General features: G+C 36.2%; 1 protein-coding gene across 1 annotated transcript in view; it reads left to right on the forward strand.

The window, feature by feature from the left end:
- PLXDC2 (plexin domain containing 2) overlaps positions 1-22314 on the forward strand; it is a 225653-nt gene that overhangs the window by 181709 nt on the left and 21630 nt on the right. The window contains exons 8-12 of the mRNA XM_042817552.1: positions 5010-5105; positions 5992-6073; positions 20109-20169; positions 20524-20677; positions 22196-22234. Of these exons, the coding sequence (XP_042673486.1) occupies positions 5010-5105; positions 5992-6073; positions 20109-20169; positions 20524-20677; positions 22196-22234 (432 nt within the window). The remainder of the gene's footprint in view (positions 1-5009; positions 5106-5991; positions 6074-20108; positions 20170-20523; positions 20678-22195; positions 22235-22314) is intronic.

A 22314-nucleotide genomic window follows, 5' to 3' on the forward strand; every position in this document is an offset into this window, starting at 1 on the left:
TATGTCCATGAGATTCAACTTCCAGGTTTGGCAGATTTTCAGTAACATTTAGAAGAAACATAAAATGAGTATACTTAGAGAGTCTGACTTCTGGTGTAAATTCGAGTGTGTATGTCCATAACAAAAGCAATTGTGATGACTTCATTGCAGACATGTTTTTTCTCAATGTCTTCAATATAAATTAGTTAATCTTAACAGTCTTAACAATATGAAGCTGTTTAAGGGAAAAAGAAATCACTTTGACATTCTGTTTCCCTTATATTTATTGTGATACCATCATACCATACATGTGGTACCACGCTCACAAAATATATAATTGCATGATTTTTTCCTACTCAGTAGTGCTGAAGTACAAGAGCTGCTCTGAACGTAATACTTTCTATTTTACTGTGTTAGCCCATGATGTCAGAGATGGGTGTTGGTAATATGGCAGTAGGGGTTGAACCTTCCCATCATTATTCTGTTACATTTTGTTGTAGTGTGACAGATGGCAGCAGAGAGGTGCTCTGACAGAATGGCATCTGACATAGAAGTGTGGATAAAGCAAAGGTGTAGAATTGAATTCTTCCAACAAACAATCAAACCAATGTTTGATGAATATTTATGGAGACAAAACAGTGAGTGTAAGCACAGGAAGGTGGTGGATGTTGCATTTCGGCAGTAGTGAAAACAATGGTGGGTCACCTCTCTGGTGCAGATTTTGACAAGCGTGGTATTCAGGCTCTTGTTCATGGCCGATGAAAATACATAGCTAATGGCGGTGACTATGTTGGCTATTGTTTTGTAGCTCAGAATTTGCTCTATCAAATAATGCTACTGTGCTCTTTGTATCTGTTGTAGTTTGTAAGGAAATAAATAGGAAGCATTACTTTTGGAGCAACCTACGTACCATGCAATTGTGTATAGTGCAGTAGATGTGGGCCACTCTTCTGTGTCCTTTACATTTTTCAGAAATTGCTAGCAGCATAAAGTGGATATGTTTCATAAATTCTTTACTTCAAATTGATTTCTGTGCTTCATCATTTGTGTTTTCTACATCAGCCTGACTTAAAAATGAAAGTACAGCTGTACAAATACATATGGCCATGTATAGCATTTTTTGGTAGGCTTATGGCAGATCTTGATTCCCTAGAACCCTTTCACTGTCAAAGTTTTTTTATTTTTGTGAACATATAATTGAAAAGCTCAGACTGTCTTCTCCAATATATTCATGTTTCACTGGGTTGCAGGTTTTAGTTCAAGAATGCTGTACGAGGAAAGTTATTGCACAGTGGAAAAGTACTAGAGAGATTATGCATCTGGACACATATTTAGAATAGTACATTACTAGCTACTGACCCTTCAGGTATGTTACAAAGACACTGCTGCTCTCTGGTGCTCCATCTCCGCTCTCTATTTTGTACATTCAGTTAACTGGAAGTTCTGTTCCATGGAATATTTACATGTATTTAGTTTAAAAAGACTGTGATAAAAGCAGATAGAAATGCTTTCTCACTCCAGTATCTTGCACATCTATAATTGACTGATCTACCACTTAATCCCTTGAAAGAGTTCTTTTAATGGCCTTCTGACCCCCGCATGCTATCTCTTTAGGCCACTTACCTCAAGTAGCCGGTGTTTTCCTGTGCTTCTTTTCTTCTGGAAATGTGTATTTGGATTCATAGTCAAAGATAACACAAATATATTCCACAGAAATAAGCAATAAGCAAGTTGGTAATGTGTAAGTTAAGCTGAATGTACAAAATAGACCCTGTTACTGAAAAAAAAAGTGTAAGCTTTTCATATTATACAGTTATAAAAGGTGTTTGAGATAACCAGACCTACAGAAGAATAATTTGTGTGGATAGGAGAAGAATATCTGCATGTTTTCTGAAATTCAGAACCAGAAATGATACTTAAAAAATATGTATGTATGCAAAAGTCCTTCTCCTTTCCTCCTTTTCCTGTTAGAGCTGATACTGTATTGCATCTGTTCAGCAAAATACCCACGTTATGCTTATTTTTTGTCTGTTGCCAAAATAAATGATTTCTCTTTCTCTTGCCAAGTTAGGGCACATGCTGAGGTACTTGGGCCCATTACTTCTTTGTGATTCTGCATTTATATTTGTCTGTAAAATAGTTAGAGACAGCATAACACAAAGAATAGCTTCCACCTGAGTGAAGGGCATGTGTCATAAGCTGAAGAAGGGGTCTTTGTGGAGTGATTGAGGGAGAGTGACAGAGGACAGTACTCACATTTCAGTTTATCCTGTTGAGTTTAATGTTTCTAGCCTGTTTATTTAAGATGCAGGTTTGGAATGCTAAATAGAAAAAGGTGCTCTGCACAGCAGGTTTCCAGTCAGACTTTCAAGGGAATCTACACCTGCATTTTTATAGCCTAGCCATGCACAGGAATTTGAATGCTTGTGTGTTTAACTGTCTGCCTGCAAGCGGTTAGAAAGTGACTACCCAACTACCATTTTGTGCACAGGTTTCCCACAGTAGACAGTATGCAGTTGGCACAGCCCTCTTCTGGGTGAAGGAAAACAAGATCCTACCTAAGTATGCCATGCAGAGGGGTTGAATGTGATCAATAGTCATGCTGGACAATGCATGATTAAAAATATGTGTTTTGATACCAAACATAGCTCACTTCAACATCAGTGTTTTGGCAGGTTCATGTACTGGGTGAGATGAAAGTGTTTGTGACCTGGATTTTTGGGAAGTCCAAAACTCCTTATGCCTTGGTAGCCTTGCATGAAGTGTGCTGGGGAATATGCGGAGTAAACAAGATTATAACACAGCAGTCCATACCAAGGCAGATGAAATGAAATGGATTTCAGCTAAAGTGCCAGCAATTGCATTTTAATTTAAGCGTTATTTTGGGTTTGTTTGTTGGTGGTTTTTTTGGACAGAAGTATAAAGATTTCTGTGGAAACATATTAGAGCCTTCGGCATTGGCAGTTCATTTCAAATGCATTTTCTGATCATTCTGATTTGGAAGGTGCTCTTATTGGAGTTATCATCCTGGGAACACAGACTTCTTACTGATGGAGAGAGATTTTCCTCACCTCAGCAAAAGATTAGCTTTGTCTTAAAAGCCCTTTCTTCCTCTTGGGTTTGAAGGATGTGGCTAAATAGAAGGTATTTGTTAGGGAAAATGTTTGGCACATTCCAGTTTCTGTCCCTTATCCTGTCAGATTGAATTTGTAGGTAAAAAGCATTGCTAGCTCAACTAAAGGTACACTTCAGACCAAGAGAGAAATCTCCTATCAGAAGGGGTTAAGCAACAGCAAAATCAGCCTCAAATAAATGGCAGGAGGAAGTGTTTGGCAATGCTGCTAGTTTGGAGCTAAAAAGAAATATCATTTTCCAAAAACCAGGTGCTGACTACAAGTGCGTTAGAACTTACACAGTGAAGGAGGACAAAGCTGCTTCCCACGCAGCAACCGTGGCCAATGCAAGAGAATTAACCCACCATAGTGCAGCTCTGTTTCTGCCACCCTCTCTGTCCGCCAAGATTCCCCCTGCTTATTCCAACTGATACCAATAACTCAGTGGTTATTTTTTGTATGCAGTGAAGAGAATTCCCAGGTTTATTTTTAGATGTTTATGTTATGTTTAGATGTTCTTCATCCCTCATTGACTAGTAAGCTTTGTACCCTTACAGCAAGAGGCGCCTTAGCCATGGCACACCTTGGATGCACTTTTTCTCTTCCCTTAAGACTAATATTTATTTTGTAGATTTATTTGAATCATAGACCCACTAAGGTTGAAAAATACTTCTAAGATTGTCCACCTACCACAAACATTACCGTCTAAATGAGATCCCAAAGCACTACATCCACCCTTAAACACCACCAGGGATGGTGATTCCACCCCTTCCATGGGCTGCCTGTTCCAGTGCCTAAGAACTCTTTCTGAGAAGAAATTCTTCCCAATATATTTTCTTTCTGAAAAATGCCTGCAACATCCTTCCTACCACGAGACTGAACAATACTGCTGTTTTTTGCTATGTGATTTTATGCCAACCAGGGAATGCACTTCAAGCTGCAAAAATGCAGCCTTTATACCAAGCAGCAAGGTGTAATCCTTTGTGTGTAACCCTTTATTCCTCTCTGGCATGGTTTCACAGAAATCACTGATTGTATTTAGCATTGATTTCATTTGAAGTTTAGCATATCCTTCAAAGAGGATATGAATTTGAATCCAGGACATCAGGAAATCATTATGTCAGATTGGCCATATGGTGTGTACTTTTAACTTGCAAATTTTCAAATTTTCCAGCAGTTTGCATTGCAGCCATACTCTTAAAATCTGGTATACTCAAAATAAATAATTACTGATCTTGAAAACAGAGATTGCATGATGCTTTCACTCTTATCTCGTTCTTTGATTTTACTGCTTTCAATGTGTTCACAGCCCACAAGAACTGTGCACTGACTATATTGAATTTCTGCTTTGAGAAACTTGGGTGCAGTCAGCTTGTGTCAAGATTATACATTACAGTGCGTATTTAGGAGGACTTGTCTTGTCTTTATAATGTAATTTTCTAATGTTTAATGCATTTAGATATGAACTAGCCTGTAGCTAGCAAATTTGATTAAGCAGTGAAATCAGTTTTGTTTGCAAGTTTTGACAATAACTGACAAAATGAGCATATAAAACATATCTTTCAAGTACGAAGCTGAAAAACAACTTAGGAGAGAGAGAATCTGAAATGCACCCTAAAATGCCTGACAATTTGCTCAGTAGAGTTTCTACCTAGATGAACAAATAAGAAGTTTGAGAGCTCGCTCAGCATTTTCACAGTCCTTTCCCAGGAACAGGTACCTATTTTGTCAACACTTCCTATCAATAGCTTTTACATATTCCTTCAAAATGTGTAAAGTTAAATACTTATCCTTGAGGAAAATTGGTGTCATGTTCAACTAAGGTACTGTGAGCAATCAATATATCCACTATTTTTCACAGTCTACAGACTGCAAAATAATAGAGTATGGAAATATTTTATTTTTCTTTCCTGGTAGATGTCCGCAGAAGAACAATTTACGAATACCACAGGGTGGAGCTTCAGATGTCAAAGATTACAAATCTGTCAGCTGTTGAAATGATACCTCTTCCAAGTAAGTAAACTGTAGAATGTGAAGTAGCCAGATCTGGGGTACAGCCTCAGCTGCAACACACATACAATTTTAAATGTTTTGTTTTACCTGTGAATTTGGAGTAGGGACAGATTCATTTATCTTCTCTCAGATTTATTCTCAGCTGAATGATGCATTATCCATTGCATCTTCATGTATCTTAAGTTAGTTTGTAGGTACACAGCTCCCATTAGATTGTGAGTGAAATCTGTGCCAAATAATTTTTCAAAAGAATGCTCATATTGCCTTTAAATTCTTTTCCTCAAGAAAATAGAGCAATTTTCATGCTTGCTAAACAAGCACAAATACTACTAAGTACTTCGCATCACATCTGAAAGGAACATCCCCAAACACATTTTGCAATTCGTTCATCTCTTTTGTTCAAAGTGATGTTTAGTGATATTGCAGTTTAAACTGCCAGCTGTACTGCTGTGAAAAAAAGAAACTGGAAACTATCTTTCATTTTTTTCTAATCTGATTGTATTTCTTGTACACTTTCCTGCCGATCTTATTGTCTGTATGTGTCTATATGATAGCAACACCAAAAAACACTGACGCCAGGGAAGAAAAGTTTAATGAAATATTAAATAATTTATAGAAAGATAAAAACTCTGGCAATGAAGCTGAAAGAGCTGTTGTGGAAGTGAGATTACATTTACAAATGCATACAAATGAAATCCTACAGATAAGATGTTCCTCTGTGCACTGCCTTATAGTAGGCTGATTTTAGTCTGTTATTTTGAAAATCTGTGAACCTGTATATTCCCTACATATATATAGTCAAAAGATGTATCCTTCTCTCATACTTTCTGTGATAATTATTTGTTAGACTACTGTAATAATTTGTGTTTACTTACCTGCTTCCCAGCTTGTCTCCAGTTTAACAGCTGTGGTCCCTGTGTCACTGCCCAGATTGGTTTCAACTGCAGCTGGTGCAGCAAACTCCAAAGGTAAAGAAAAGGATTTTTCTTTTTTGACATGTATATGCAGCTGTGCTCAAAGGATATACAAAAACATTTCCAACTGCTCACTCAGCACAGAGAGATGTTATATTTGGGGTTTACATACATTCATTCACATACATACTGGTAGACCTTACTTGCATTCTTTAGCCATGTAACATTGTCCTATTTCACTTCATCCATTTAAAAAAAAATAGTTAAGAAGGATCAAAGGAATTGTTTTAGAAATTGAGCCCTTGTTCCTATTTTCTTTATCCTGCTTTAAAATTCTTTTGAAGGACTACATGAGAAGTAGAAATCATAATAAAATTCATGTTTTCTCCCTATACCCATTGCTTTATCAAAAACAATTTTACTGCAGAGAGATCTGGGTGGCATTGTAACTATAAAGACACACTTGTTCTGTAAACACCAGATTCTTTTCTCTCCTTATTTCCCATAGTTAGTGAGCACATTGGGTCCTTCAGCCTCTCACTGCCACATTCATGACAGCCTACTCAATAGTAGGAACAAATTTTACTCTGTGGAGCAGTTGGAGCACAGACAGTAAAATGGAAACTGCAGCTGAAGCTTTTTCAAAAAGTTCTTTGGTCACTGACCTTCACTGACCTTCATAGAATAAATTTATGTAGCACTGGTTCTCTCCCACATCTATGCAGAGGCATAATGGATACGTTGTGTTTTTTAGCCCTAGTGATTAGGCTCAGAAATCCTGTATATAAATGGATGCATAATGAAAGGAGGAAAGGTTATTGGCATTCCAGAATAGTGAGTGCCATGATAACATTTTGAAGAGCTGAAAAATAGCTGATGAACTTTAAATGAAATTAAGAAGTTGGGGTCACTTCTTTGTTTTCTTAAGTCTCATCTCAATAACTGGGTTTTTATTGTTGTTGTTGTTGTTGTTGTTTGTTTAAAAAGAATTTTATCTTTCACCATTAGCGGAAAGCAATATCAAGCATGTGGTTGCACTGTGTTCCCCTCCATGTATTTACATGAATTTGTGGCTGCCCATTCATAACTGGCAAGATGCAATTTTCTGATGAAAAATATACAGTTTTAACACAGCTATTTTTATTCAATTAAAATCCACATTTAAAAAAGTCTTATGTATTTCCCCATGAAGATCACACTGCAGTCAAAGATGAACTGCTGTGAAGCAGTTCTGCTGTTTCCCAAAAGCATTCAGCTCCACACTGCTGCACAGTTTTGTCTTTGATGATCTGCGACAGATAGACTTAGCATATTTATTTTATATCATTACTAAATGTAATGAGTCTGTAATTTCATAAGAGCAGTCTTCAGAAATCATTTGACTAGCAGCAAAAGAAGGAACTGGAATTAATTCCTTAAAAAAAAGGATGCATCCAGAAAAGCAAACTAACATTATGCCACTGCACAGGAATCATATTTAATTTAAGATTTAAATTACTTAAATTATTTAAATTAAATAAATGACAATTTAAAAACAGTCATACTGTCCAATTTGCATCTGTAAGAATGAATGATAGTAAGCTGGATTTAAGCAAAAGCAGGAATGTTTGTAGAATCATAAATCAGCTTTGATTGAAAGAACATGCTGGAGGTCATCCAGTCCAACCACTTGCTCAAAGTGGGGTCAGCTGTCTGCTCGAGACTTGGATCAGCTGGGTCTTGAAAATATCCTACGATGATCCCCTGAACATCTTACTTTTATACTAGATTTTATACCTTATTTCTTAACTTCTTATTTTCTCCAGTTCTATCAAGAATCACATCTGATATAGTAGGTGGAGGTAAAGTTCATGTGAACAGGCAACTTACTTTTCAAAATGTGAAGATTCGGTGTCTTTTTAGTAGTGTTATAGTTTAGGATCATTGTGATTGGGAATCATTCCTGTTAGCTTTGTTAATTTTCTGTTCTGTATGATACTCACATCTGCATACTAGTCCAGTGGCTCTGTTTTATCTCGCTGTTTCTCTGCATGTTTATTCATTTTAGAAATATACAAAAAATCTTTACTCCATTACTCTTTTTAGGTATCTAGATTGCAGCAGAGTCCTCAGAATCATCAAATTCAGTACCTCGTTATGTTTTTACTCCCTTCAGAAATAAATACATTGTGTTAAAATGTTCTTTCTGCATGTGATAGACTATTTCAACAAGAATACCTAACTATCCTGGTTAAAAATCATAAAGGATAGAAAGTTTTGAGTTCCTCCAACACAGTAGTTCAGTTTTTTCTGTGTCACTGCCTTGTAAATCACTGTTGACTTTTATCCCCTGTTGTGATAAACATTGTTCTACTGCAGGAGAATAAAATCTGCTTAGAAAAACAAGGGCAAAGCATTATGTGAAATATCAACAAAGACATTTCAGAAATGCCTAGAATAGAAAGTATATTAATATTTACACCTTGCAATGAGTGGGTACTCTAAAGGGTCTTTGAAGTAATCAAAAGTAGAAGCTTAGTAGCAGTGCCCAAGGAGTGCTTCTGGGTTGCAAAGTGAGGAATGACTGGACTTGTGTATCTGGGAAGTGAGAAAAGAAAGACTGTCGTCCTTGGCTTATAGGCAAAGCCTAGAGGTGAAAGGCATCTAGCCCTTGGTGCAAAAGCCTGAGCTTGCTACTGGTGGCATCCAGTATATCAGTACCACTAAATGATCCAGTGCTTTGCTTTCTGTAAAGGCAAACTGCCTGCTTGCCAAAAGAAGAGTGTGATGGAGTAATGAGGGTCACAAGTGTGACTGTAATATACCGTGAGTTCCTCCTCTGAAGCTGCAGTAACACTTTGGTAGTCTTTGGTCTCCCAGAACAAACATGCTTCCATGTAGATAGCAAGCAAACACATATCCAGTGGGAATAACTGTTGATCAGTTCTACAGCCCCTTTTTTTTCTCAACGTGACCCAACAGCAACAGTGCTATTGAGAATGGCTTTTAGTATTTTTTCTTTGCGTAAAATTTAAACCTTATATTGAATCATTCAAACAATAAAGTACAGGTGTTGGAAAAATAGAAAATGTATGTAAAACCCATAGCTGCAAAAGGAAAGTAGACCAAGAGAGCCATTGCAGAATAACTGTACCTCCCCCATGTGGGCAATCTATGTTGGAATGAAAATATTTTTTTTCTTCAACACAGTGGCTTGCTTGCTACTGTAACTTCAGCTCAGTTGCTGTGCCCACTCTTGAGTCTTCAGAGAGGTAGGTTATTCTTAAAGGTGATTCAGAGCAAAATCCTCTAATACTCTCTGTGTACTTCAATCACAGTTTTAGTTTTCTTAAGGGATCATCACTATTGGCCCTGATATCCAGTATGAAGTATGTAATGTAGTTATGTCATGACTAAAGTAAAGACACACTGTTTTCATGTGACTTCAGCAGATGGAAGATCCGTCGTCAAGAATATTTTATATATATTTTTTTTTAATGTTATTTGAATAGTTTATAAAGGAGAACTTTTGCATTCATGAAAGAAACTAAGTATAAATACAGACACTAAGTCACATAGCCTTCTTCTACACATGGATCTGTGTCCATACACCAAAAACACTTAGTAGTCACTTGTGGCTGAAACTTCAAAAATTTGCCCTCCATTTTCTCTCACATACTAGCATGCAGAAACAGATAAGTCATTGCTGTTTATATAATCTTTCTGTGCTGCAGAAAATGTTTGTGTACTCTAGGCATTTGGTATAGCCTCCATGTTAGAGATGTCATTTTTAGGGAAGTCATTGAAAGCATTATGACAATTTTGATACTATGTTACAGGTTCAATTTGTACAACTTGGTCCTGCTGATTAAATGGTGAGCTACCTTAGAGGTATTTGCTCAATAAAGAAATTAAGTTTAGAAGAGCTATCACTGAGCTAGGATGGAAATACGATGATTAAAATGATCGAGGAGTTCAAATTCTGTAGATATTGATAAGTTTGTTTCAATGAACTTCTGGAAAATCCTAGATTTCAGCAAAGAAATAATGTTGAGACTTAGAGACTTAGTTTAGAAATAAGAAAAGGGAAAATTCCTGCTATCTACTATAAACACAGGTGCTATAAACACAGGTTTTCTATGTGTCTCATGCTTTACTTTGTTAACACAGCGTAAATGCATCTTAAAACATCTCTGGTTTATTGTGCTATTGTCCCAGTGCTGGAGAAAGAGAGCTGAAAGACTAAAGGCAAGAGCCACAAACAGTTTAGGTGATAGTTTTATTCAACTGTCACTGTTGGTACCAATATTTAAATTTTAAATCCTTCAACTTCCTGTTGCACACCAGGGGCACCTATGAGCCTAAACAGTTCAGTCCACAAGGGGATTTTGCTAGCTGGCTCATTTAGGTTTTCAAGAGAAGTTAAGCAGAATAAGAGCAGTACTAGAAGTACCTTTTCAACAAACACTGCAATTAAGTATCTAAAACCCCAAAGGTCTCTAGATCTCAAATACATTTTGCTGAAGAAATGCCTATAGCTGACTGAGCAGCGAAGTCACTGAATGCCACGAAGTCCCTCCTCTCATTATGCACCACACTACCCTTTCAAAATATTCATTGAGGAACAAAGGTAATTGAATGTGGATCCTCTGAACTAAGGTCATATCTGAAAGGTGCCCGGGAACATTAACTGGTAAGGTGCTTAACCATGTGCACTGAAATGCATAACTCCCTTGCCTGACTCCAGCTTTGAGCAGCTCCTCCTGGATTATTCTGTGTTATTTTGTGTTTCTGATCCATAGAGTGCAAATCTTCCTTTGAAATGTGCCCTGGAGTAAACTGAATAAGTCCCTGTGCTGGGGTCTCTGTGGGAAGTGGTAGCCAGGACTCTGTGCGCTCTAGGCAGTTGTTCTGACTGTGATCACGTGTGCAGTTCCCAAAGCTTCCTGCAGTCTCAAGAGTATCCTGAACTAAAATGATGAGGGGATCCTATTTCTCCAACATATCCCATGAATGGAAAGAACATCAGTAGTTGGGTAACTAAATTGTTATTGCTTTGCTTTGCAGAGTCTGTTCTGAGCAAAGTGGAAAATTAGAAATGTGTCAGCGAATAGCAGCAATAAATGAATTTAAATTTTGATGTTTCTAATCTTTTTTATGATAATTATTACTGCTCACATCTAAGCACGTAATGAACAAAATTATTTTGCATACCATATTGATTAGCTGGAAAGTGGTGAAGGGAAAAGTTTTAGGTATTTGAGTTTCTTAAGAAAAAAAAAAAAAGTTGTTGCAACCTCTATGAAAGCTTGAATTTACTCTTTTGCTTATTCTTTTAGAAAAAAAAAAATGAGACCAGTTAATTTTCAAAATTTTTACATCTGGAAATCTTGGAAGAGGAGAATAACTGCTGAATCACATATTATCCTAGTACAGTCTTACGTAATCTGATACACTTATCAGTTAAAAAAGCCAGAATTACAGTATTAGCACAAAAATAAATATTACATTATCTGACTGCATTAAAATCATGACTTAGAAAAAAATATATTAATAAGAAGCACAGGATCTTTTTCTACGTACAACTGACTGTAAGGGTCTGCCATCTCATTTTTATTCTATAGCTAATACTTCAGCCAAGGTCATAGATTTCATTACAGAGCAAGGAAAGGCAGTGGACAAGATCAGGATCAAAAATAATCAACTGACAACACAGATAGATTAGCTTAATTGTGCAGTGAAGATTAATAAAATCACCTTCGGTTATTTTACCGAAACAGCAAATCAAAATCTATAAGTTTTTTACTTAGATCTTTTCTATAGACTCTTCAAACATTCTATGCGTTCTTATTCCCTGAAGTTTTACTGTGGATTTGATGGATGAAGGATTGAAGGTTTTGCCTCAGCCTGAAAATCTTTTTACTCCTATCCTGACGTTCATTACCTACCATTTGTAGAGCTCAATTTTCATTAAATGCTGTTATTAAGTGTTTGGGGAATGAATGTGTAATTGACTTTGTTCTTTTGGTTTGGTATTTTTTGGGTGTTTTTTTTTTTTTTGTATTTTTTGTGTTAAGGATATTCCATATTTCAACTTAACATTCAAAGATGAGGAGAAAACATGCTTCTTTATTCAAGAAATTCAAGCTGTTTTTATTGCAACACCATTTAGGTGAAAGTAGTGTGCTGTTATTACAAAATCAGCCTCAGTATCTTAGCCATTGAATTACCAAGAAAAAAAAAAATGAGACATTTGTATGGATTAAGTAAACCACCAGAGGGAGCATATATAATCCAATCAGTGTAATAGATTCATATACAAATGGCAAGAAAAATCTCATTTTAAATGCTTTAGAAGGGCTAGACATTTAAAATATAGTGTATTCTGAAAAAAAAATCAATAGGTGTAATTCATGAATTTGCTGATTATGCTCCTGCTTTGGGCAAAGGAGAGAAATGTGCCAGACTGACTATCTATACAATCTGTATTCCACCAACAGCAATTCGCTATGCTGAAGTGTTTTCATATGAAAAAATGTCAGAGTCTTAACACGTGGGTCTTAATAAGCAGTTTGTTGAATTAGATCAAATCTAGTCTGTGATAAATGAGAAGTAATGTCAGTACTATTTTTCTAACTAGTATGCTGTTTCTTTCCTGATTACAGAACAATCATATTGAATATCTGAGTAGAAATTCTGCCTCTTTATCAGTCTACTCTGCTTAAACTACTGCATACTTTTCTTCCGTTGAAGAGTTGAGACAGCAATAGGTCATTTTTATCAAGTGCAACAAATGAATGAATGGATGTGTAGATTTGTCAGCTGATAGAGATATGAAAAAGAAATAGATTTATACTTTATTGAGTAGAAAATTGTTCCACGCCCAATTTCTTCAAATCTTTTCCAAGCTGCTCTTTCTTGATTTGACAAGTTAATTTGAATGCATGAACTGCAAGAATCTGTTAGGAAATTAGCATTCAATAATTGAGAATTTTTTTATGCATGGTAAGCCTGATGGGAGCAAAGCAAGAAAAGAAAGTGGATTAATTCTCAAACTAAGTGAGCCCGTGATGGTATTGTTTCCTACAGGAAAAAAGCAGCCTCACAAGATGTCTTCTTAAGTGGAATGGCAATTCTATTTTTAAGACAGTGTAAGCTTCTCACTGACCAAAGTCTTTAATTCAAAAGTACCATTGTGGAACATAGAGCTCTTAATATGATTTTATGGAAAGTTAGCATGCAACTAGATTAACTAAATTTTCACTGTGATTCGTAATTGTATAAATATCAGCCTCCACAAATGCAGTACTATGAATACAGTTCCAAAATTGTGTGTTTTCTTTGTGCAGAATTCTTTCTTGTTCTGTTTGCACACATTATAAACACTTTAAAAACTGTCTTAAGCCTTCAGTTTGTCACTTTTTTCTGCTGTCATTGCCCCTGCTTCCTTTTTCGATTTGTGAATAAGATATTACAGGAGCAGTAGCATATTCTGGCTAAGCCATAATATCTCTGCACTTCTTTTGCTGATAGCTCAGTTGCCGGTGCCCACTGGTGCTGAAGTAGCTATGTAAAGTATTACTCAATTGCTGTGAGTTCATGTGTGATAACAGAAATACAAACAGATGTACCAGCAACACCAGGCTGCTTTCAGCCTGTCAGAAGGTCTTTACTACTTCTAAAATTATCTCAGTGTGTTTTATAAAGGAGCAAAATACCAGGAAAAAGTATATGAATAAGAATGAAGTTTGGCCAATATGAATGAGGTTGGTGCCTTGATGTATGTAGCCTCAGACATGGGGTTTTTCAGTATCCTTTCCAGTCTTATATATGTGGGAGTACTATAGGAAGTATAGCAGCTGTGGCTTCATGTCTGCTGATGTGGATTTCAGAAATTGCACTTAACTCTTGATTCTGTTAAATAATTCTGTGTTACCTCAGCTGAATCCGTCCTATGTTCTATTTTTTCATCTCTGAAGTGGAAAAGTAAATATTTTCCCCAAAGATGACCTTCACGTCTTTATTTTGAAAAGAAGAGTAAAAATACCTCTGGAGGATGTCTGTGTAAAACATTATAAAGTAGTTTTCAAAATGTAATAAGCCATTTTTAAAATTTATTTAACGAGAATGAAATGTAAGGTAATTTGAGGCAAAGAAATAAAACACCAACATATGAGCATTCTACAATTAACGAGATCATTTTCAGTAGTCAAAGATAGAAATAGTTCAGACAATAACATGAAAAAGTAAGAAAGGGAGGTTAATTGGGCTAGTCAATATCCAGAGTGTAAAATATACACAATAGTGCTTCAGATCAAGTATAGTGCTTATCAAAACTAAATTTCATTATAGCTCCTTCCCAGAGAACATGTTTAATGATTATTATTTTCTGCTTATTCTGCTGGAAAATCCGGTACAATAATCTCACAAATTTGACTCTGGGTCCCTCTCACAGACTCCTTTTCCTTCTAGTTATTCAAAGCAGACCATAAGTAAAAACTTCTTTTTTATTCCTTATCTGCTTTTCAGCATGTTTCCTTTGTTGTTGTAAGTAACATTAATATTATAGAAAAAAAAACTCCTGTTCTTCTTTAATCAGAACACTGACAAATCCCATTTAAACTAGGATTATTTCTTTCTATGAATTGAAAATAAAACTTACCTCTTTTAGCCCACATCCGTTCTTAGACTCTTGCAGCAGCAAGAATTGTCAGTGAGAGTCCATATTTCTTAATGACTATCTGCTTGTTACGTCAGTTATGAGTATTATCTTACTCATTCAATCTCTGTCACTGTATAAAACAGCTTCTTTACAGCTGAACAAAAACAGAAACAGCTGGAAAAAAAAAAAAAAGAACAGTTTAACAATTTTTCACTTCTTTGTTTACACAATGCTTGAGAATGTAATGTATTTTATTTTAGTTCCTGTCCCATAAAATTGTGGAACAATCATTGGTTTGCAGATTGACTGCTGGGATTTGTGTCAGTAATCTTTTTCATCATGCTTGTCATCACCTGTATGTTGTAAATATTGTGATATGAAACACTAAAACGATAATGGAATTAAGTAGTACAGGCATGAATATTCTGCATCAGATTTTCACTCTAATTTAGTAATTATATTTATTTTTTTTTAGAAGTGTTATTATAGTACAGACTGTTTGTATTGCTGTATATTTCTTCTTATTAAGCTTGTTGCCTTAGCTGTTCAAGAGAAGAATTTGTTACAACAGAGTGGAACAAGTCCTCTAAACTATTAAAAAAATCATCCTATTCCAAAATAAATTTTAATTAAGCAACATATTTTATGACAGGATAAGCAAAAATAACATATTTATGCTTAAATTTAGGTATATGATTGAGTATATTGAGCTAGTTAAGTGCAAATATTTTGTATAGAGCGCATACAAGGGTACTCTGAATGTAATGCCTCCTATTTTGTTGGCCAGTTATGTCAGATGCAGATGTTGGTGGAATGGCAGTAGAGGTGGAACCTTCCTGCCAGTATTCCATTACATTTTGTTCCCATGTGACAGATGGCAGCAGAGGGGCAATCTGACAAAGTGGGATCTGACATGAAAGTGCATATGAGGCAAAGGAGTGGAACTGAATTCCTCCATGCAGAAAGAAAATGGCACCTATTGATATTCATTGGTGCTTGCTGAACTTTTATGGAGACCAAAGAGTGGATGTGAGTACAGTGAGATCACGGGTGGTGCATTTCAGCAGTGCTGTCTGCAGTGTGAAAAACAAGACAAATTCTAGACAGCCATGCACTGCTGTTGCACAATGAAATGAAGAGTGTCTATCAGCTCATCAGTGTGAATTAGGTAATACTGAAAATATATGTTTTGTACGTTCAGAAAAAGTTGTGTTCAATAGCTGAGAACTTGGTCTGTCAAATAGAGTTTCCATGCTGCTTGTATATGTTCTATTTTCCTTAGAAGTAAATAGGAGGCATTACTTTTGGAGCAACGTACATAAATTCATACTGCATTCACTCACAGTCACACTTCTTTTGATAAAGTTTTGTATGTTCCAAGAGAAGTTGGAAAGTAATGAAGTAAGGGAAGTACAATAATTTTTCCAGGCAGCATTATGTGACAAGAAAGTGATATTCTGGGCATAGTGGAACCAAAATGGAGTGTTTTTCAGGAAACAGAGACAACTGCAGACTGAGAGCAAACATAATGTCTGATGCATTTTCTTCCCCAAAAAATGCTGATTGTTTTATTTTTCACTTGAACCAACACCTCTAGCATTTAATTTTTACTTCCTATCACATCATCATAATCATTCAGAATGGAAGTACCCTCAGCTCCCTCAGCTTGTGAAGAAGTTCTACTTTAAAATATTTTAATTCTTCTCCTAATTAACTCAAAAGCCCAGCTAGTGTCATCATTTCTTCATTACATTATGAGATTTCTTTTGTGGTTAAAAGCAGAAGAGAGTTCTACCTGTACAATTTTCCACTTTGTTTTCCAGATTAGCTTCTTATTTAGAAATCACTAAATATTTTAACTCACCTGAATAATAACATAGTATTTAAGAAAGCGTTTCAAATTTCTGGAATGCTCTTCAGTTCCTGGAAATCCATAGTATATATACTGTTACAGATATTCAGGAAGAATAAAAAGGGAACAGTACACTTAAAGGACACATGTACATTTTAATGTGCTTCTGTTCTGATACTGGCTCAACGTGGTTTTTCCATTCAGACTTTGTCCCTTCCCAATAATTTTCCGTTATGTTTCTAGCTTTTACAAGTTAAACCTTGATGAGTCTTCTGCGTAAAGAGTGTATGATTTGTTATTTTTGTTACTTCTCATTGAACTCCCTTAAAAGACAAAAAGCATAGAATTTTGTCTCATGCACTTAATGAGCACCTGTTGTCATTTAAATATTCTTTGCCAAATAGAGATACATAGCACCTGGTAGATCTGATGACATCTCCATATCTGTTCTAGCTATATACAGTCCACTGGAAGGATTCTGACATCTTTTTTTGTTACCTAGACTCAGCTGCATTAGTTATGCAGAATCATTATTGTTATACACATGCAAATACTTTAATTCTTCATTTGCTCCCTGAACCAGTACTCTCCACTTCCACTGAAATCCTGGAATTCTTTACATTTCATGAATGTTCCTATTCTCATTTCATAGAATATATTTGTTATTGCTTTGCTAAAAGCAGATTTGGGTCATCACTTGAAAATGAAGTTGCTATAAAATGGCCATGTTGACAGATGGCATAAATGGCATAGCTAATCAAATCTGCTGCAATGTTTTTAATTGCAACAGGGAATTATCGACATGCTACTAAATGAAGGTCTTAAAAATGCATTCAATAGAGCAAGTGGTGGATTGAAATGAGTTTTCAGAGTTCTACCCCAGTGACACAGCAATGATGGTAGCCACTACATCTGAAGTCTTACTGACATATGCCTCAAAAAAAGTTGACAAAGTTTACTTGGAACCAAGTGCATCTAGCTCCTGTTTGGACTCATTACTGTATCAATAGAAAATGTTTAATAAACAGTGTGCAGGATTTGATGTATTTTTCTCTGAGGTAGATTCATTTGAAAAATATCTGATTTACATGTTAGAATGAGGCATTCTAAAAAATCAATTCCTGTAATGCTATTTGCCGCAGTATTTCAACCATTTGGTAGAAGAAATTCAGAACTTTATATGATTGCATTTGTGATAAGTTTTTTTTCATGTAATCTTTGGAACTTTAGTTTAACACCATTTAGATACAAGATTAGGTCTAAGATAAAGGTTCATTAATCCCTACTAGATGTAAGTACTGTTGGGTCTGAGCATGTGTATGTATTTGCCATTGTTGTAGGAATTTATGAAGTAGTTCAATATTGTATCTAAACATTGGACTTCATTTTCAGATGTTCAGAACAGCCATAAACCCATTAGATTTTAGATAGAGTGGTATGAATGAAATACAATGGGTTTATTAGTGTTCAGTGCATCTGCAAATTATACGATTTCTCCTTCAAGACAGAAGTTACTAATTAAAACTTTCAAACACTATGCTCTACTTGTACATGGACTGTCACATAATTTCTTTATGCTTAGCAAGGTTCTCCTTTTTCTCTCAAACATTCATGGAGGCAGAAGACCCCAAAGATGGGGAGAGAGCTCCCAGCAAAGGACTCATTTACTCACTAGTCACAGAATCACAGAACTGTAGGGCTTGAAAGTGACCTTTGGAGATCATTTAGTCCAACTCTCTGCTTAAAGCAGTTCCCTACAGTAAATAGAACAGGAAAGCATCCAGGTGAGTTTTGAATATCTACAGAGAAGGAGAATTCACAGCCTCTCTGGGCAGCCTGTTCCAGTGCTCTGTCACCCTCAGAGAAAATAAGTTTTTTCTCATATCCAAATGGAAATTCCTGTGTTCTAGTTTGTGCCTGTTGCCCCTTGTTCTTTTACTGGGCAGCAGTGACGAGCCTGCCTGGCCTCCTCCTCTTCACAGCAGCTGTTCAGACATTTGTAACCTTTGATACAATTTCCTCTCAGTCTTGTCTTCTCCAGGCTGAGCAATCCCAGGTCTCAGACTTTCCTCATAAGGGAGATGCTCCAGACCCCTTATTGTCCTTGTAGCCCTCCACTGGAATCTGCATTAGTTCTTTGTCTTTCTTGAACTGGGGAGCCCAGAACTGGACACAGCAAGGAAAAGGAAAAAGCTCTTCATGTCAGTATTTCTGTACTTTAGTAAGGAAATCTCTATACTACTCTGTGATACTTTTCTGTTTGAGGAGTTTGTTTTCTTTACTGCAACAGGCTTTTGGAGTAGTTAGTTGCTGTGAAGTGAGTAATAAATGACATCTGTTAGGGATGGATGTGCTTCTGTATTACCATTACTAAAGGTGGAACAATAATCAATGCAAATGTATCTAATGAGAAAAAAATGGTCTTCTTAATAATATTTTGTCAAAGATGTAGATTTTGCTCGGAATAATTATACAGAGAATTTTGTAATACCAAGGGATTTGTTACAATTATTTATATCCCCTTTATTTCTATAGAAACACTTCCAGTTCCCCATTTTTCCAAAGTAGACCACATTTCCTGTTTCTGTCTGATGTGTATTAGCATTTGGCATATCTTGGCACGTTATTGAGAATGAAAAATTACAAAAATACAAGTAGCTGTAATAGTTGCCTTGTTTGCCAGCTTTGTCTCATTAAAAAACAAGTGAGAAGGTTATTTACTGTCCAACCAGGTAAGTTATGGCTGTGGGTGCCAAATGACATCATCTGGATATGCAAAAAAGTTTAAGAACCCTAACTGGGGAGAATCACTTTCAAAGCAAGGCATTATGGTTCAGTTCTCTAGCAAACTAAGTTACTGTATAAAAGCTTGCAAAATGTTGTTTGCCACTGGAATCATTATATTAAAACTTTACAAGTTGCCTTGAAATTTCTCTGTCACATATTGCAAGTAAGAACGAACATTGAAAACAGTTTATCAACTTCACCTGATAGGATAAGAAATATGCATGTGTCCAAATTTTCTACTGCTAGTGAGGAGATGGAAACAGCTATATAGTGTTCTCAAATTGTCTTGAACACTGTTCAGTGGAGCTGTTATCTAAAGCCATGAACACCGATCTCATGCTAACGTGTGTATCTCAGTGTCTTATTCTTGCCTGATAAAAGAAGTGACTGGTTCATTACATCCTTTGTAGGGCTGCATTTTCCTGGCTAAGGAATCTGGACAAAAATAATTAACCCACTTTACATCCATATGGCTGACATCAGACTTAAAGATCTTATGGCTCAGTGCAGCCATAAGTGTAATTATCCTGTGTAAGGGACATATTCTTATTTTAAAAATATAAATTAAAAAAAAATCTATAATAATAAATCTCTCACTGAAATGCCATTAACTGAAATGATTAACTCATACTGCAAGCAACAGCCTCTTGAATAAAAGTAACACCACAGAAGTCATATGGATTTTAAAATAAATCACATCATTTATTTATTCTTTCCATCATTCTCTTCTCTTCCTCTCCTGTCCTTTTGTGTTTTTGTTTTCCTCCTATTTCCATCTGGACAACTTATATCTATTTCATTATTTAAAGGTGCTCCAGCGGATTTGACCGTCACCGGCAAGACTGGGTAGACAGTGGCTGCCCTGAAGAGGTGTGTGAGTAGTTCTCAGCCTATCAGAGGTCTCTCATATGTTTATGATGCTTTTGATTATCACATTAGAAAGAAGGGTTTCAAGGCCAAAGACATGCTGCATATATTTTTATCAAGTGGACGTAAAGTAAAAACACTGTAAATTAAAAAGTACCAGAAACTGTACATTTTAATTTCTTTTCATGAAGTAGGAATAAAAGAAAAAGATGCCTGATGCTGGTAGTGGTGAACTACTCTAAAAGAGGCACACAGGGTGCTCCTGCACCAGAGCAGTTCATTTTCAAGATTTTCAAGATTATTTATCTTATTGCTGCTTCTTTCCCAGTGTTGTGTTTTTTTTTTTTTTCCCAACAGTCAAAAGATAAGGTTTGTGATAAGGATATAGACACAACTGAAGCACCGCTGTACTCTACAACCACTCTTAAACTGACCACCACAAAGTTCCGAGTTTTGACAACCACCAGAGGATTCACCAGCTCCCAACTGCCAACCAGCCTACCCACAGAAGGTGAATTATGCAGACTGACTTAGCCTATAGGGCAAATGTGTCATTTAAAAGTCTAAAAAAATATTTCCTCTGTGTTCATGTTGTCCTTTTCTTTTGGGGGTAGTGGAAAGAGTGGCAAATTAGTCAGAGTATTATTTGATATTACCTTATTGCATCTTCCTCTTGCGAAGTTATGTCTTAGACATAAGGGAGAACTTTTTCTCTCAGAGAGTGGTCAGACGCTGGAATGTCCTGCCCAGAGAGGTGGTGGAGTTCCCATCCCTGGCAGTGTTCAAGAGGCGTCTGGATGACGTGCTGTGTGATGTGGTTTAGTGCTAGTGGTGGCAATGGTGATGAGGAGACGGTTGGACTAGATCTTGTAGGTCATTTCCAACCTTGTGATTCTATGATTCTATGAAGGTAAGCTTGAAGACAGAGGGAGGGAGTGCTGAGAGAGCAGACTTCTGTAGAATTGTGGTTACATATTTGTAACCACATTTTCCTTTAACTAGCAGGCCACATTCCCAAACAGACTGAAATGGATAAGATCCTGATAAAATTACTGAAGAAACATCCAGAACAGAGTTAATGAATTTTGGATTCCTTTGTGTATTGCATTTAGGTGAAAACTGGAGGTAACCCAAATAAACAACCTTATTGAATATTTCTGGTTTAGTTTTTTCAGTTAGTTGACAGTGTCATTTTCATGTAGTGCTCACTGTTTCTATTGCATCTGAGCAGAATTAGTTGGGTAAGTGATGGTGTGTCTGTTTTCATCCTTGTTTCACTGCTGCTTAAATCTTCCCTTTCTGTGGAAGAGATATCCTGCTCTCCTGCTTCTGAGGGAAATTCAGCTGAACAGAAAATTTACCCGGATTACTCAAATGGCACCTATAAAATAGAATAAAGCAGGTGGGAGATGTCTATTGGAATTGTTTGCTAGCATATAGGAAAATACCAGATGTGCTCAGAATTTGTAAGTGGCACATGACAAGACTGTAGACTGTTTTAAGCTGTAGACATTATAAGTTGTGAATCTACTGGTAAGAAGATTTGGTTTTGTTCACAGTTTAGAAACTGAAAATGCAAGATTTGGGCTGCAGAATTTTTGCCATATGCACACCTGCTAATGTTTTCTTATGAGAAAAGGAATATGTAAATAAATAGGATTTAAAATTGATAGGCTTTTCTGTAACTCTTAGAAGGAATCGTTTTATTGTCTTGTAGTGGTTCATGCAGACATTACTATGATAGAATGCTCAAAAATTGATATGTAACGAAAAGGAATTATTTTTAAGTGCTATGGGGTGGACTCTAGTGCCTTATTTACAGTATTTTGAATCCTCCTTTACACTGTATCAGACTCATACGAAGTAAAGCCTTGCTCAGTATAACATCATGGTATCTCACATTGAATTAAGTACCAAAACGTTTTTTAGTTGTGGGAGAGGTACAGCATCAGAAAGAAAATAATTCCTAAGACAACTCATGATCTAGAAAAATGCATTTTCTTACAGCTAACTTTGATTTCCTTTATAGATGATACCAAGATTGCGCTGCACCTAAAAGATAATGGAGGTAAGAGATGATTTTTTGTATATGTAAATAGACTCAGTGTCTTGTCAAATTACACCCCGCTGAACTTCATTAATCAAAAT

Source organism: Centrocercus urophasianus, unplaced genomic scaffold, assembly GCF_019232065.1.
Source record: "Centrocercus urophasianus isolate 14NV4802_14NV808 unplaced genomic scaffold, USGS_Curo_1.0 seq_16, whole genome shotgun sequence".
Taxonomy (NCBI): Eukaryota; Metazoa; Chordata; class Aves; order Galliformes; family Phasianidae; genus Centrocercus; species Centrocercus urophasianus.